General features: G+C 38.4%; 1 protein-coding gene across 5 annotated transcripts in view; it reads right to left on the bottom strand.

The window, feature by feature from the left end:
• Positions 1-13,443, bottom strand: part of Sfmbt1 (Scm like with four mbt domains 1) — a 121,039-nt gene that overhangs the window by 17,122 nt on the left and 90,474 nt on the right. For all 5 annotated transcript variants that reach the window (XM_038348645.1, XM_038348644.1, XM_038348643.1 and 2 more), the window contains exons 8-14: positions 13,279-13,373; positions 12,353-12,454; positions 10,615-10,765; positions 7,221-7,303; positions 3,576-3,702; positions 2,341-2,454; positions 406-448 (exon numbers count right to left, since the gene is read on the bottom strand). In XM_038348645.1, the coding sequence (XP_038204573.1) occupies positions 406-448; positions 2,341-2,454; positions 3,576-3,702; positions 7,221-7,303; positions 10,615-10,765; positions 12,353-12,454; positions 13,279-13,373 (715 nt within the window). The remainder of the gene's footprint in view (positions 1-405; positions 449-2,340; positions 2,455-3,575; positions 3,703-7,220; positions 7,304-10,614; positions 10,766-12,352; positions 12,455-13,278; positions 13,374-13,443) is intronic.

Below are 13,443 nucleotides of genomic sequence, written 5' to 3' on the forward strand. Positions count from 1 at the left end.
TGGCTTCAATATCTAAAAGCTAAAAAAAATTAATTTGGGGAGAACATATTGAAGATATATTTTCCCTTTTGTATATAGTAAGAATTTTGTTTGGACATGAGGGTTTTACTACATAACGCAGGCTAGCCTGGTACTCACTATACAACCTGCCTTTAAATGATCCTGCTGAGTCAGCCTTTAAAGTAGCTAAGATTATATGTAAACACCACCATGTCTAATATTACAATGCAATTTTAGGAAAGAACTATACTAAGAGAAATATATAAGCTATCAAATTTGACTTAAAAGTTTATGCTTCCATCTGAGAAGATAACATAAAGGAGATATATTCCCTTAAATAGTTATTTCCCCTACATACTCTAAATTGCAAACCTGAGCTGTTTGGACATCTATTATATTACTTACTGTTTTTCTGGTTGAACCACTGCAATTTTCCGTTGTTTATGCACTGTAAGAAAAAAAACACCAAAAATGTTTTAAAGACAAAGACTTATGCTTGTAATCAGCATATTTGGTACCTGGTTGTATGTAAATAATGAGCAAGTACTTTTAAATTAGACTTTAAGTGTTAACATTCAAAGGAACATTTTTCTGGGTTAGGATCATTTTAGAAAAAAACAACATTTTCAAGGATCACTAGGCTAATCAATACCTACAAATACTTTAACAGAAAAAATAGATACTGAAAAGAAAGGCTGATCTGACAAGGAAACTAGGACCAGTTAATGGAGTAGGAATAGTTTTCAGCATAGTGTTCAGGAAATAAGACATTCATATGTACAAAGCTAGACTCTTAACTTACATCATATATAAAAATAAAAGCAAATTACTAAACAGAGATAAAACTTCAAAACTCTTACAGATGAAAAAAGTTCATGGCACTGAATTTGTAGAACCTTTCTTAAATATGACACCAAGAGCCATGATAAAAGTGTGATAAAAGAGTCAATAAATTACACTGGAATACACTGAAATTAAAAACATGTTATAAAAAGAGAATAGAGGGTTGACAAGATGTCTCAGTGGATAAGGTCACCTGCTACTAAGTCTGACAACCTGAGGTTGATTCCCAACAGCCACTAGGTGGAAAAAGAGAATCAACTCCCAGGAGTTCTCTGACTTCCATATGTGTGCAATGGCATGCACATGTGCACATACAAACACAAATACACACACAATAAATGCAGAAAAACCCACTATATAACTAAATGAGAATGAAGGGACTGGAGTGGTGGCTTAGCAAATAAGAGCACTTGTTCTTACACAGACTTAGGAGACAGAGGTAGGCAAATCTGAATTCAAAGTCACCCTGGCCTACCCACTGAGTTCTAGCCCAGTCAGAGTCTACACTGTGAGACCTGGTCTCCAATTAAAAAAAAAAAAATTTAAAAAAAGGCTACCTCATTCCAATAGAAGCCAGTTTCTGAGCTGCCCTATGAAGAGATCCATTTGACAAAAAAACTTCAATCGCCAATGATCAGCAAAGAACTAAGTTCCTTGGTTCAGTAGCCTATGGAAATGAATTCCTGTTGCTATTGTCTGACTGTACTCTCAAATTAATTCTGAAACCCTACTTACCACAGTAGGAGGTGAGGCAGGTGGTAGTGGTAAAGACAGACCTTTCATGAGTGGGATTAGTGACCTTATGGAGGGTTCCCAGAGAGTGAGCAGTCTGCATTAGCCTGTGAGGACTCAGCAAGAACATCTCTGGGCTGGAGAGAAGGCTCAGAGGTTGAGTACTTGCTCTCTTGCAGAAGACCCTGGTTTAGTTCCCAGCCCTAACATGGTAGTTCACAACCATCAATAACTGCAGCTCCAGAGACTCTGATCCCTTCTTATGAACTCTGGAGACATCAGGCAGCTACATGATACATATTTATACATGCAGGCAAAACGCTAATATACATATGATAAAAAAATTTTAAATCTGAAAAAGGCCTTGTCTAGGAAACAGAAAAGAGATCCTAGTATCTGCTGGCACCCTATCACTTGACTTCCCAGGAACAGCAGACACATCACTTTATAGAATTTTGCTATCAAAACCAGAATGGACTAAGACACTTGCCAGTAATCATCTGAGTAAACATGGGGTGAGTCTTCCCAGTTCAAGTCCTAAGATGATAACTGTCCTGGTGGAATCCTTTATTACAACCTGTGAGAAATCAAGATTACCTAAATTTAGCCCACACCTCTAAGCTAATAAAAGTTTGCTCCAGTAACCGTCTATACAAAAGGTAATATTTTGATTTTCTCTGAAATGTCTACATTTACCATAACTGGTAGCACCTGTACAAGAGATCATCTGATAACCAATCCACTAATCAAGACATAGAAAAATACCTCGTGCCCGGCGAGGAGTACTGAGAGGATGGCCATTGGTTTCACACCAGCCCAGAGGAAATATATCCATCGACTCCACACTTACAATAAATTCAGGTATAGGTTTCTTAGAACCTGTTAGATTAAGAAAACAAAATTTTAACTATTAAACATCTTTCTTTATAAGTGTTTTTGTTTAATGTGATTTGTTTGTTCAGTCTTTGAGACTGGATCTCACTAGGTTAACATAGGCTAGCTTTGAAATCCCCTGCTTCAGCCTCCAAGTGGTGGCACTAAAGGCACTGCACAGCCATGCCTAGTCCTACACATGACTTTTTAAACAATGCTGTAATAATACAGACACAAATCTCTTAAGCAATAATCTTTCTCATGGAAGTCATATAGTTTGATATATAAATATTATGAAAAAATAAGTTGCTTTCTATATATAAATTATAAGAACCAAAATGGAAGTACATACACAGATTGACCTTTGGCAAGGAAACAGCAAAGAAGCAACTTGAGCTATGATTGGTGTCATTCATATGGCTAACAAGTATCATAGTCATTTCCTTGAAATAACCAGAATATGAGGGCAAAATATCACGTTTACTTTAACTAACTGGACTACTGTCTTGCATTTTTGGAATAAACCTGAATGTGGAACAATGGATTCAAATCAGGAAAAGTAACTTGGCAGATGTTGCAAGGATGTCTGCAGTAAATACTGTCCTTGACATCCGTATTACACATCAATTCTATAAATCAGAAACAGAATGCAATCATTTTAAAGACTATTTGGTAGCAGGATTTAAAAAAAAAAGCAGGTCACAAATAATAGCTAAAGCATTAAGGACTTACATAGCTTCATCCACAAACCTGTCCAATCACTAAATATCACTTTGAGAAAGACAAATCAAGTTGTCTATATTCTACTTGGTTCTATTTTCTTGGGGCAACCAAAATGTTCACCACTACAATAAGTGAGGCAGTTTATGTTACACAAATGTATTTTGGTAACTTCAAAATACATGTTATTTTGATTTACCCTTATGAAAATAAAGAGCTTTTATTGACTTTCATTTCTTAAAATTGAAAATCCAAGGACACAGAGTAAAATATTAGCTTAAAATTTTGGATTTCAAATTGTATTATTATTTCAAAGTCCACCAAGTCTAACAAGCTACACTACAGTGGTGAGCAGGAAGAACAAAAAAAAAAAAGCCACAGGAAACCTGTCAGGCGTGTTGGCCTACCGTCCAGCTGGAGCCACAGGTAGGAGCCTCTCACTGCAGTGATGGTAGCAATGCACACTTCTTCAGGGAGGAGAGGGTTCACAGCCTCCAGCTTCATGTTCTTCTTAAACTGGTGATCAGAAATTGACTACAAGAGAATCAATGAATCAAATTCATTAATTAGATTAATACTTAGTATTAATTCATGTACTCAACTAGAATGTTTTACAAGCAGTGTTTAATCACTAGATTTACAGTAAGGCAATATCTTGTTTTGTTTTCAAGGAAGCACAGAGAAAATAGGAGGAAACAAGTTTTGAGATTTAATTGTTTAATTCCTGATAACTCATTAAAAATTGCTATTGGTTTTTGAGAGTATAAACCTAGGGCTCTCTAGATGGGCTTAGTCGGTAAAGGTACTTGTTTGATCCCCAGAACCTATAAGGTAGAAGGTGAAGACAAACTTCCACCAAGTTGACCTCCACATATGTGCCATGACAAGTGCACGTGTACATTATGCACACACAGAATAAATAAATAAATTTAAAAATAAAGCCATAACCTAGTAGGATGTATAAAACAAGAGACGGCAGGCACAGGCTGGCAGTGAAGAAAGTTCAGAACTGTTAGCACCAGACTGATGCACGTGGAGACAGAAGAGAAGTGGCCTAAACAAGATCTGGCTGATTTGCAGGTTTCTTCTGTTTTGTTTCAGACAGGTCTCACATAGCCCAGGCTGAACTCTAACTTTTGCTACATGCAAAGATGAGACCGTTATTCTTGATCGTCCTCCTACCTTCCACCTTCCAAGGGCTGGCATTTCAGGTATGCACCACCACACCTACGTTCTGAGGTCCTGACTCAGGGCTCCATCATGCTAAGCACACACTCTAAAGAGATGATGAGCTACATTCCCAGTCGTGAATTTTTTAAATTAAAAATGTTCTTTTGAAATAGGGGTTTTACTATTTAGAAATGGCTGGCCTCCCATTTACATCAATCCTCCTGCCTCAGCCTCCTAGAGCACTGGAATTACAGATGTGTATTTTCATGCTTGGAGGACCTTTTTCTTTCCTTTCTCCTTTTTTTAAAGAAACATTTAAAAAGCATTTACATTATGCCATTATATACTATTACATACCTCAGGGCAACTGTGTCTTTCCCTTCCCTACAGAAAGTGAGATTTATTCTCTGGAAAAGACAAAATACAAGATCTTTGGGCAGGAGGACACAAATAACTGTTAAGGGTGTGTGCATAGTAAAGGCCAAGCTGCAGCCTCTATAATATCAGACAGGGACAGGAAAAGATCTCTTACAGTACTAGGACAATACACAAAGATTTATTTTTTCTCAATAAGTGGCCCGTGAGATCCCACTCTGTAAGAAAAATCAAGGTTGACAAGCCCCATCCAAACATGTTCAAACTTTCCAACCATTTTTTGTTTCACTTTCTCATTCTTAAATATAAGCAGTAATCTAGAATAATCAGATATTTAAGAATATAAAAGCTACAGACAATATCAGCAATTGGAGAAAACAGCATGCAAAGAAACTTTCACACCAGTGGTGGTGCTAATTAGCATCTTCTGGGAGACAAGAGCATCTATTTCACACTAAAAGTAACTTTAGAGCTGGGTTTGGTGCACCTTCAATCACAGCACCAAGAGGCAGAAGCGGAGAGATGTCTGTGAGGTTAAAGCCTGTCTTATCGATATAGCAAGTTCCAGGCCAGACAGTAATAGACAGACCCTGTCAAGTCAGTGATGCTGTATCAAAAAACAAAACAAAACAAAATAGAGAACTATTCAAAGAGTAGTTCTGAAAAACAAAAAATTAAAAAGTTGGGGCTGGAGAGACGGCTTAAGGCCAAGAGTTCTTGCTGTTCTGGCAGAGGACCTAGGTTTGGTGCCAGAATCTACATAGTGGCTAATAACACCCTGCATCTCAATTTCCAAGGGGTCTGATGCCATCTTCTAGCCTCTGAGGACACCACATGCCCAGAAACACAAAATACCGAGATTTTAAATGATTAAAAAAATCATTTTTTAAAATAAAAACTCATGATCCCTGCAATTAGTAAACTGAGGCAAAAGGATTACATGAGTCCAAAGACAGCCTTGGGCCTCCAGTGAGTCTGAAGCCACCAGGAACTACAGAGTGAGAGTAAATCTCAAAACAAACAAACAAACAAACAAAAACAAGACAACAACAAAAAGGCCAACTGTAAAGTTTTGTTTGTTTTTGGAGGCAGGATCTCAGAAATGTATGCAGCCATAGCTGGTCTGGAACTCACTCTGTAGACCAGGCTGGCTTTGAACTCATAGAGATCCATTTGCCTCTGCTTCCCAAATGCTGAAGTTAAAGGCATGTGCCACCAGGCTCTACAGAGATTCTGTATTTTTTATGAGAGGAAAAAAGGCAGGCTATCTGCAACTTTGCATAAAGGAGAGAGAAAAGGCAGGTTCATCTACAAAAAGTTAAGAGTAATCCTGTCTCAAAAAAAAGGTCAAGAATAAAATTGTCTTTTTACTTAAAAAAAAAAAAACCAAAACACTAGAAGTAAGAAAGTGAGTAATATTTTTTTTAAAATTCTGAAGTAATGTCCAACCTAACTTTCATATTAAAGCTAAATTATGAGTATGACAGTAGAGTGAAATTTTCAATATATAGAATTTGATAAATTTACATAGTCCTTATTACATATTTTAAGAAGCTATTAAGCAATAGCAGGCACCATCAAAACAACCAAGCAGGGGCTGGAGAGATGGCCAAGTGGTAATAGCACTAGCTGTGAAAGCAAGAGGACCTGAGCCCAAATCCTCAATATTACTAAAAAGCTAGAGATGATGGTGGATGCCACAGGCCCTCTGGGAATGTGTCAGCCTATCAAACAGGAAGCTTCGCTTCGTACGCGATAGACCTACCTTTTAAAGACTGAAGAGAAACAAGAAGACACCCAACATCCCCTTCTGGCTGCTGCATGTACACATGTCTGTCTCTGTCTCTCTATATCTAACTGTCTCTCTCTCACACACACAACCAAGTAAGCCAAGAGAGGAGGAAAGGGGCCATGAGTTACACACAGTAGTAGGGCGAGGGCAACTCCATGTGTGGCAGTGACAAGATCAAGTGGGAAGCCTCGAAAGCAGCCTTCCCAGGGAGAAAAAATACTAGGAACAGTCATCTTCCTACTGCACTGCTTTCGTGGATTAGTGACAAGATGCTACTAGAAGGTATGGGAAGAACTAGTAATGAATACAAAGAACATTAACCAAATAGCAACAAAACAGCAATTACTAACATGACAAACATTTTAAAAAGGGAAAAAAAAAATTTAAAATGCTGCAACAGTGAGCTATTTAAGTTTAGAATCACATAATGTAATGTAAAACTTTTTTTTTTCTTTTTTTTTTTTTTTTTTTACCCAAACGTCATCAAAACTAAATAATGATGGTTAAGACAGAAGGGAAGGTAACATGAAATAATTAAATATTTATTTACTATAATATGTCACCAACATAAGTTTCTAAATTAATACCTCAAAAGAATGCAGCATATTGTTTTGAAAATAATGAGGTATAAATGTAAGAATTACAACGAAAGAAAAAAGTGGTCACTGTATAAACTGAGGACATGGTCTCTCCAAGGTACGGCTGAGGATCTCACCGGAGGGAAGCACTTCTGGGGGGCAGCTGCAGCACCACACTGTTTGAGGTAGTCAGCCCAGTCAAAGTCCTGGCTCCGGAAGCCTGCCCAGAAACAGAAGAGCAATGGTTCACACCCAATACGCCTGCCAAAGTGTATCACAACTCCTAATGCTGATATCTATGGACTTTTATCAATGTGGAGGGGCACACTATAATACAAACAACAATTAATATTGTTCATGCTAGGGAACCGAACAAGGAATATACACAGCTTATTTTATAAAACAGAATAACTCTGGGAAAATTATAATTATGTAATAAAATTAATGAAGTGTTTAAACTTCCAAACTTCAAGTCAGATATTTTGTGAGCAGTACTAGTTACTGACAATTTGCCAAGAGTTTAAAAGAAAAATTAAAAGGACTGGATTTGATTTCATATATAGAAATTTTGTCTTATTGATTTTTATTAGTACTTTTTAACCAGTGAGGACTTTTTGTTGATAAGTTATTTGCTTTCCTTAACATGTCTTAGTTAATACCAATACAATGTCCTTTTTTTTCCCCTTAAGACAGGGTTTTAAGGGTATCCTGGAACTCATGTAGCTAAAATGACCTTGACCTATTGATAATCCTGCCTGACACCTCTACCACCTTCCAAGTTCTAGGATTACAGGCATAAAACACCACACCCTGGCTCTGCTGCAATACTCTTAACACTGTTTCCAGATTCATATTCTATATCTAACAGTCTCAGAAGTAGAGAGAATAGTGGGCAAAGGGATGCAGCTGGAGTAGGGGAATTATTTCTAATGTCCCTTCTATGGTTGACAAAATTAACTGAACATCTCAACACAAAGAAATGGTATTATAACTGACAGATATGTTCATTACTCTAACCTAATCATTATACATTGAATATATGCATTAAAATGCTACCCTGTACTCCATAAATATAGTATATGTGTCAATTAAGAAAACATTTTAAAACTCTAAATGTTATGCTATAATCCGAATCATAAATTCAACTCAAGACTAAAAGAACTCTCTACTTCAATCTATAAAGGTTCTAGGTAGCTATATCTCCAAACTAGTATCTAACTCAACTCCATATGTGCAGGGTGAGGAGCTACATGGTTGCTGTCCACTTTTGTCTAAAATGCTCTGTCTCAGAGCTTAATCACAGGCTACTCAAAACTGTGTCCTCCTACAGGCAACAGTCCCCACTATCCCCTTTCTTGCCCAAACAAAGGCCTCAGCTCTCCCTTTGACCCTATCTCACTTTCTGATAAAAACATTCTCTGGCATGTTCCTTTCTTAAATATTTCTATTTTTATATATGTATAAGTGTATGTATATATGTGAGCATGTTCACACGTGCATGCTGGTACCTGCAGAGTCCAGAAAGGGGCACCAGATACCCTAGAACTAGAGTTGCAGGCAGCTATGAGCCACCTGCTATGGATACTGGAAATTGGACTCTGGACTGTAGAAGCAGCAAATGCTCTTAGCCACTGTGCCAATTCTCCAGGCCCTACTGTCATTTTCAATTACATAATACCTTTAATACTTGTTTTCTCCTTTTCACACAAAGGTAGCAATCAGTGTAAGAACTTGGAAGTCTGCACTTTCCTACAAAGAAACAAGCTCCTAGCTTAAGTATTCAACACCACACCATCCGACCAGGTGCTCCTTGTGTTCTGCTCAGCGATGTGGAGAACCTGGGAAGTCCTGTGTATATTTTCCCTCTTGTGCTTCTTGAAGGGCTAGATTATACTCACCTCTGCCTTCCCGGTGATAAATTCAATACATATTCACAACAAACACCACATAAATGTTTTCTTGGATGAATGAAGGCTGGGTGGAGGACAGTTTGGGATCCTTGCTAACATGAGTGCTTCCAGCACAATGCTTCAGCAGTCAGCATTCAAGAGAAGCCTTGCTTCCCAAAGCCTACTAAATTGAAATAATCTGATTTGCTAGTATGATGGCTGGGCAGTGGTGGCGCAGGCCTTTAATCCCAGCACTCGGGAAGCAGAAGCAGGAGGATCTCTGTGAGTTCGAGGCCAGCCTGGTTTTACAGAGCTAGTTCCAGGATAGGCCCCAAGGCTACTTGGAGAAACATTGTCTCAAAAAGCCCCCACCAAAAAAGAAAGAAAGGAAGGAAGGAAGGAAGGAAGGAAGGAAGGAAGGAAGGAAGGAAGGAAGGAAGGAAGGAAGGAAGACTAACATCTGACATTTTCCATATATTCCACATTTAAAAATACTATAAATTTCAGTCAAATTCAGTGAAATCTTATTTCAGTACTTTGATTAGAAGGCCAAATATCAAATTTTACAAAGTTACAAGAACAAGTAAAATGAGCTGTTACTCCTTTTGGATCTTGATCGTAGCATCCCTGACTAGTCATCTGGATAACAAGGCCTCAACGCCTAAAAATCACCAGCCTTCTAGCTCAGGTCTACACGCTCAGCGTCTGCCAAGCTTACTGTCAACACACACAAACACAGGCATATCTGGGAAGAGAGACTCTCAACTAAGGGATTCCCTCCATCAAACTATCCTGTGGAGAGTCTGTAGGCAGTTTCTTGATTAATGTGGGAAGCCCAGTCTGCTGTGGGGGCTGCCACCTCGGGCAGGTGGTCCTAGGTTGTATAAAAAAGCAAGCCTGAGCAAGCCATAAGGAGCAAATCACTAAGCAGAATTTCTGCATAGTCTACTTCAGTGTCTGCCATGAGCTCCAGCCTGGACTCCCTTCAGTGACAGGTTTTAAGAATAAGATGAAAAAACCATTTCTTCTCCAAAAATTGCTTTGGTCCATGACTTATTCCAGTAAGAGAAGCAAAACAGACACCCATCTTTCTGCGACATCCCAACAGATTCCAAATGAACAAAGTAGGGAACCAGAACAGAATCCAGGCTTGAACCTGTCCTTCTGGCTGCCTATAAAAATATATGTCAAAGTATGAAAAAAAAATAAAAAAAAAAACACTAACACTTCAGCTTGTGACTTCAAATATTACAGAATGAGCTGGATGTGGTGGCATACTCTTTTAGTCCCAGTGCTCAGGATGCAGAAGCAGAAGGTTCTTCTCTGTGAGTTCAAGGTTAGCCTAGTTCACATAGCAATTTACAGGCCAGCCAGGCCAAATAGCAAGACTCTTCCTCAATAAGTAAATAAAATTATGGAATCTAGATCTCATTACCTTATCTTGGACAGAAGGTATAAAAGATCTTAGCAATGACATCCAACATATATTTCAAAGGCTAAGTCAGGTAGATAAGAAATTTAAAGCCATCATGGGTCATACAGTAAGTCTGAGGACACACTCAGCTACATAGAGAGATTCTACATAATTAATTATGATTAACAATAATTTTGAGAAACAACACAGAAGAACTCAAATGCGTACCCGGAGGAGGGTTGATGTGTAAACCATTCTTTAGACTCCATTGCACAGGAAAGATACCAGGACTGTTAGCATGGCACACAAATGACCGCCTTGTATGGTCTTCTGATCGAAGATCATCCATTTCCACCAGAAAGTACTTATCATCAAAAACCTGTATAATTAACAGATAAAACTGACAAATGGATTTTTTATATTATGTATATTAGATATACACACACATATCTATCACAAATAGATCTGTACTATCCTTAGCACAATCAAACATGTTACACAAGTTCATTTACACTGACACTGAGTTATTAAAATAGTCAATAAATGTTAGTTCTACATCAGGTACTATTTTCGTTAAATATCTTTCATATATTTACTCAGTTTTACTTTTGGTAACAATCTAATGAGGTAGGTACCATTCTCTGTCTCTCTGTCTCTCTCTCTTTTGTAGACCAGGCTGGCCTCGAACTTAAAGAGATCACCTGCCTCTGGCTCCTGAGTGCTGGGATTAAAAGAGTGTGCCATCACTGCCCGGTGGTAGGTACCATTTTCAATTCCATTTTACAGGTAAGGACAATAAATTCAAAGAAAAGTAATTTACCACAGGTTACATGATCAAGAAACTTTTCTTTTTTTTAAACCTGAACTCAAACCAATTATTTGGGTTCCAAGTAAAATTTAGTTTAAGCTTAGTAAGGGGTCAACTACATTACTCCATTAACAGCAAATGCCAAAGTGAGAAGTCCACAACTATCCTCTGTGTCTCTTCAGACTCCAGAGAAGGTTGGTGTGTCTTGGTGTCATGTCAGGTCTATGTCTACCTCTCTTTTTCTCTTTCTTTGTGTGTGTGTCTTAAAGATTTATTTTTATTCCATTACTTATATGTGTGTCTATGGGTTTAGGTGCTGAGGAGGAGGCCATAAATTAAACTGTAATTACAAGTGGTTATAAAGCACTTGATTTGGGTGCTGGGAATTAAACTAGTCCTCTGTAAAAAAGCTCTTAACCACAGGGCCATTTCTCCAGCTTTCAGAGAAGGTCTTAAGACTACTTATAGGCTCAAGAATCTCTTATAGCTCTAAGAATAATCTTCCACTAAAACAAAGAAAATGCAAATCTATCAAGTCAGATAACTAAACATCCTAGTAATTATTCCCATAGTTATAATCCACCTTGGGCTCTACTTACAGAAAATGGGGTCCTGCTCTACTCTAGTCCTAAACCAAATACTCTCTATTACACAGTAACTGCACAACTGACATAATGCACAATGTGCTCAGCTCCTGTGGTTGCTCTTAACAAGAGCCTCAGTTTTGTCAGCTGTTGGAGAGAGAGCATTCTGACTCCAGAGGGCACAGCTGTAGCTATACTAGTGGTGATGCTAACTCTGTGACCCCAATCTCTATGTCCCCAAACCCTTCCCTAGTTAGATGCGTGATGGCACTGCCTGGATTCACACTTTATGAACGCTGTGGCCCTAAGTCTTCTAGTTACATGAAGGAAGGCTTGCCTCTAAAGAGCATTTCTTTCTACTCTGCTGCCCTGACTGCTCTGCTCTGGCTATACAAGACTAAGACCTGAAGAAGAAATGGCACACAAAAAAACTGGGCAATACAATACAAATACAGAAGAGATTCTGGCTTCAGAGTGAACTGTATTAGGATAGCCTAAAGATCAAACCACCATCATTTCCTCAAGTAGTTACCCTGACGGCAATTCTTCCCAGAAGAAATAACTCCCACTTCACCTTAGCAATTGTAGCAGGAGAAATCCCAAAAGGAGACCATGGATCCACAGCTTCCAATTTCATATTTACAGAAAATTCATGGGTTCCAATAACTTGCTTATCCTGAAATATATACAACAAAAGAGTAAAAATATAGTGTCTTTGAATTAATTTATGCACATATGTAGCTAAATACTTGTAATGGTTAATATTCACTGTCAACTAGACTGAATTTGGAGTCCTCTAGGTGACATGCTTTGGGTGTGTCTCTGAGGGGATTTCCAGAGAGGTTTAACAAGGAGGGAAGAATATACTCTGAATGTGGAGAATATTACCCTCTGAACTACGGTCCTGAATTGGGTGAAAAAGTAGAAATGAGCTGAGCACCAGCACGCATTTCCCTTTGCTTGCTGACTGCATGTTTACTGTGAAGGGACACCTCAAGCTCCCGTCTCCAGGCTTCTCAGTCACAATGGTCTACAGCCCTTCAAATGAGTCAAAACAAGCCCTCAGCGCTTAGGCTGCTTTTGTCATGGGTGGTTCATCACAGCACAGGAAAGGTAATCGAGTTAATGAAAAGAACAGAGCCGCTAAGCTTCTGGTAAATCTTGCCACTTCTCTTCCTGGGAAAATCTACTCAGGACAAAACAACTCATGTAAAGCATTCCTCTCTATGTCTGCAATGCAATGGACATCTGGAAGAAAAAACATATTTATTCCTAACTAGTTAAGGTTATGCAGCTAACTGGAAAAGAAGGCATTTAGACAGCTTTCAGAGGACCTCGAAAGAGGATGATCAGCATCCCTGCTATCTGACCTCTCCTTCCCACACTGCAGGCCATAGCGCTCTCCTGCCTCCAGTGGTTCCTTCCCATTCTTTACCTCCCCCAAGTGCTATTTTTTACTATATGGTAAAACTTGTATTTATCATGAGTTTCTGTATTTACCTTAAATAAATAAGAAGGTAATGGCTCTTCCTCCTCCTCTTTTACTTTGGCCAGAATATCTTGCCAATCAGCTTCATTTTTCAGATGCCTGATGGCTTTAGTGAGACAAAATAGCATGATTTAAGAAGAGAGAACCTAAAAGATGTTTTAACTTCTGAAAGCATT

The sequence above is a fragment of the Arvicola amphibius genome, chromosome 12, assembly GCF_903992535.2.
Source record: "Arvicola amphibius chromosome 12, mArvAmp1.2, whole genome shotgun sequence".
Lineage (NCBI taxonomy): Eukaryota > Metazoa > Chordata > Mammalia > Rodentia > Cricetidae > Arvicola > Arvicola amphibius.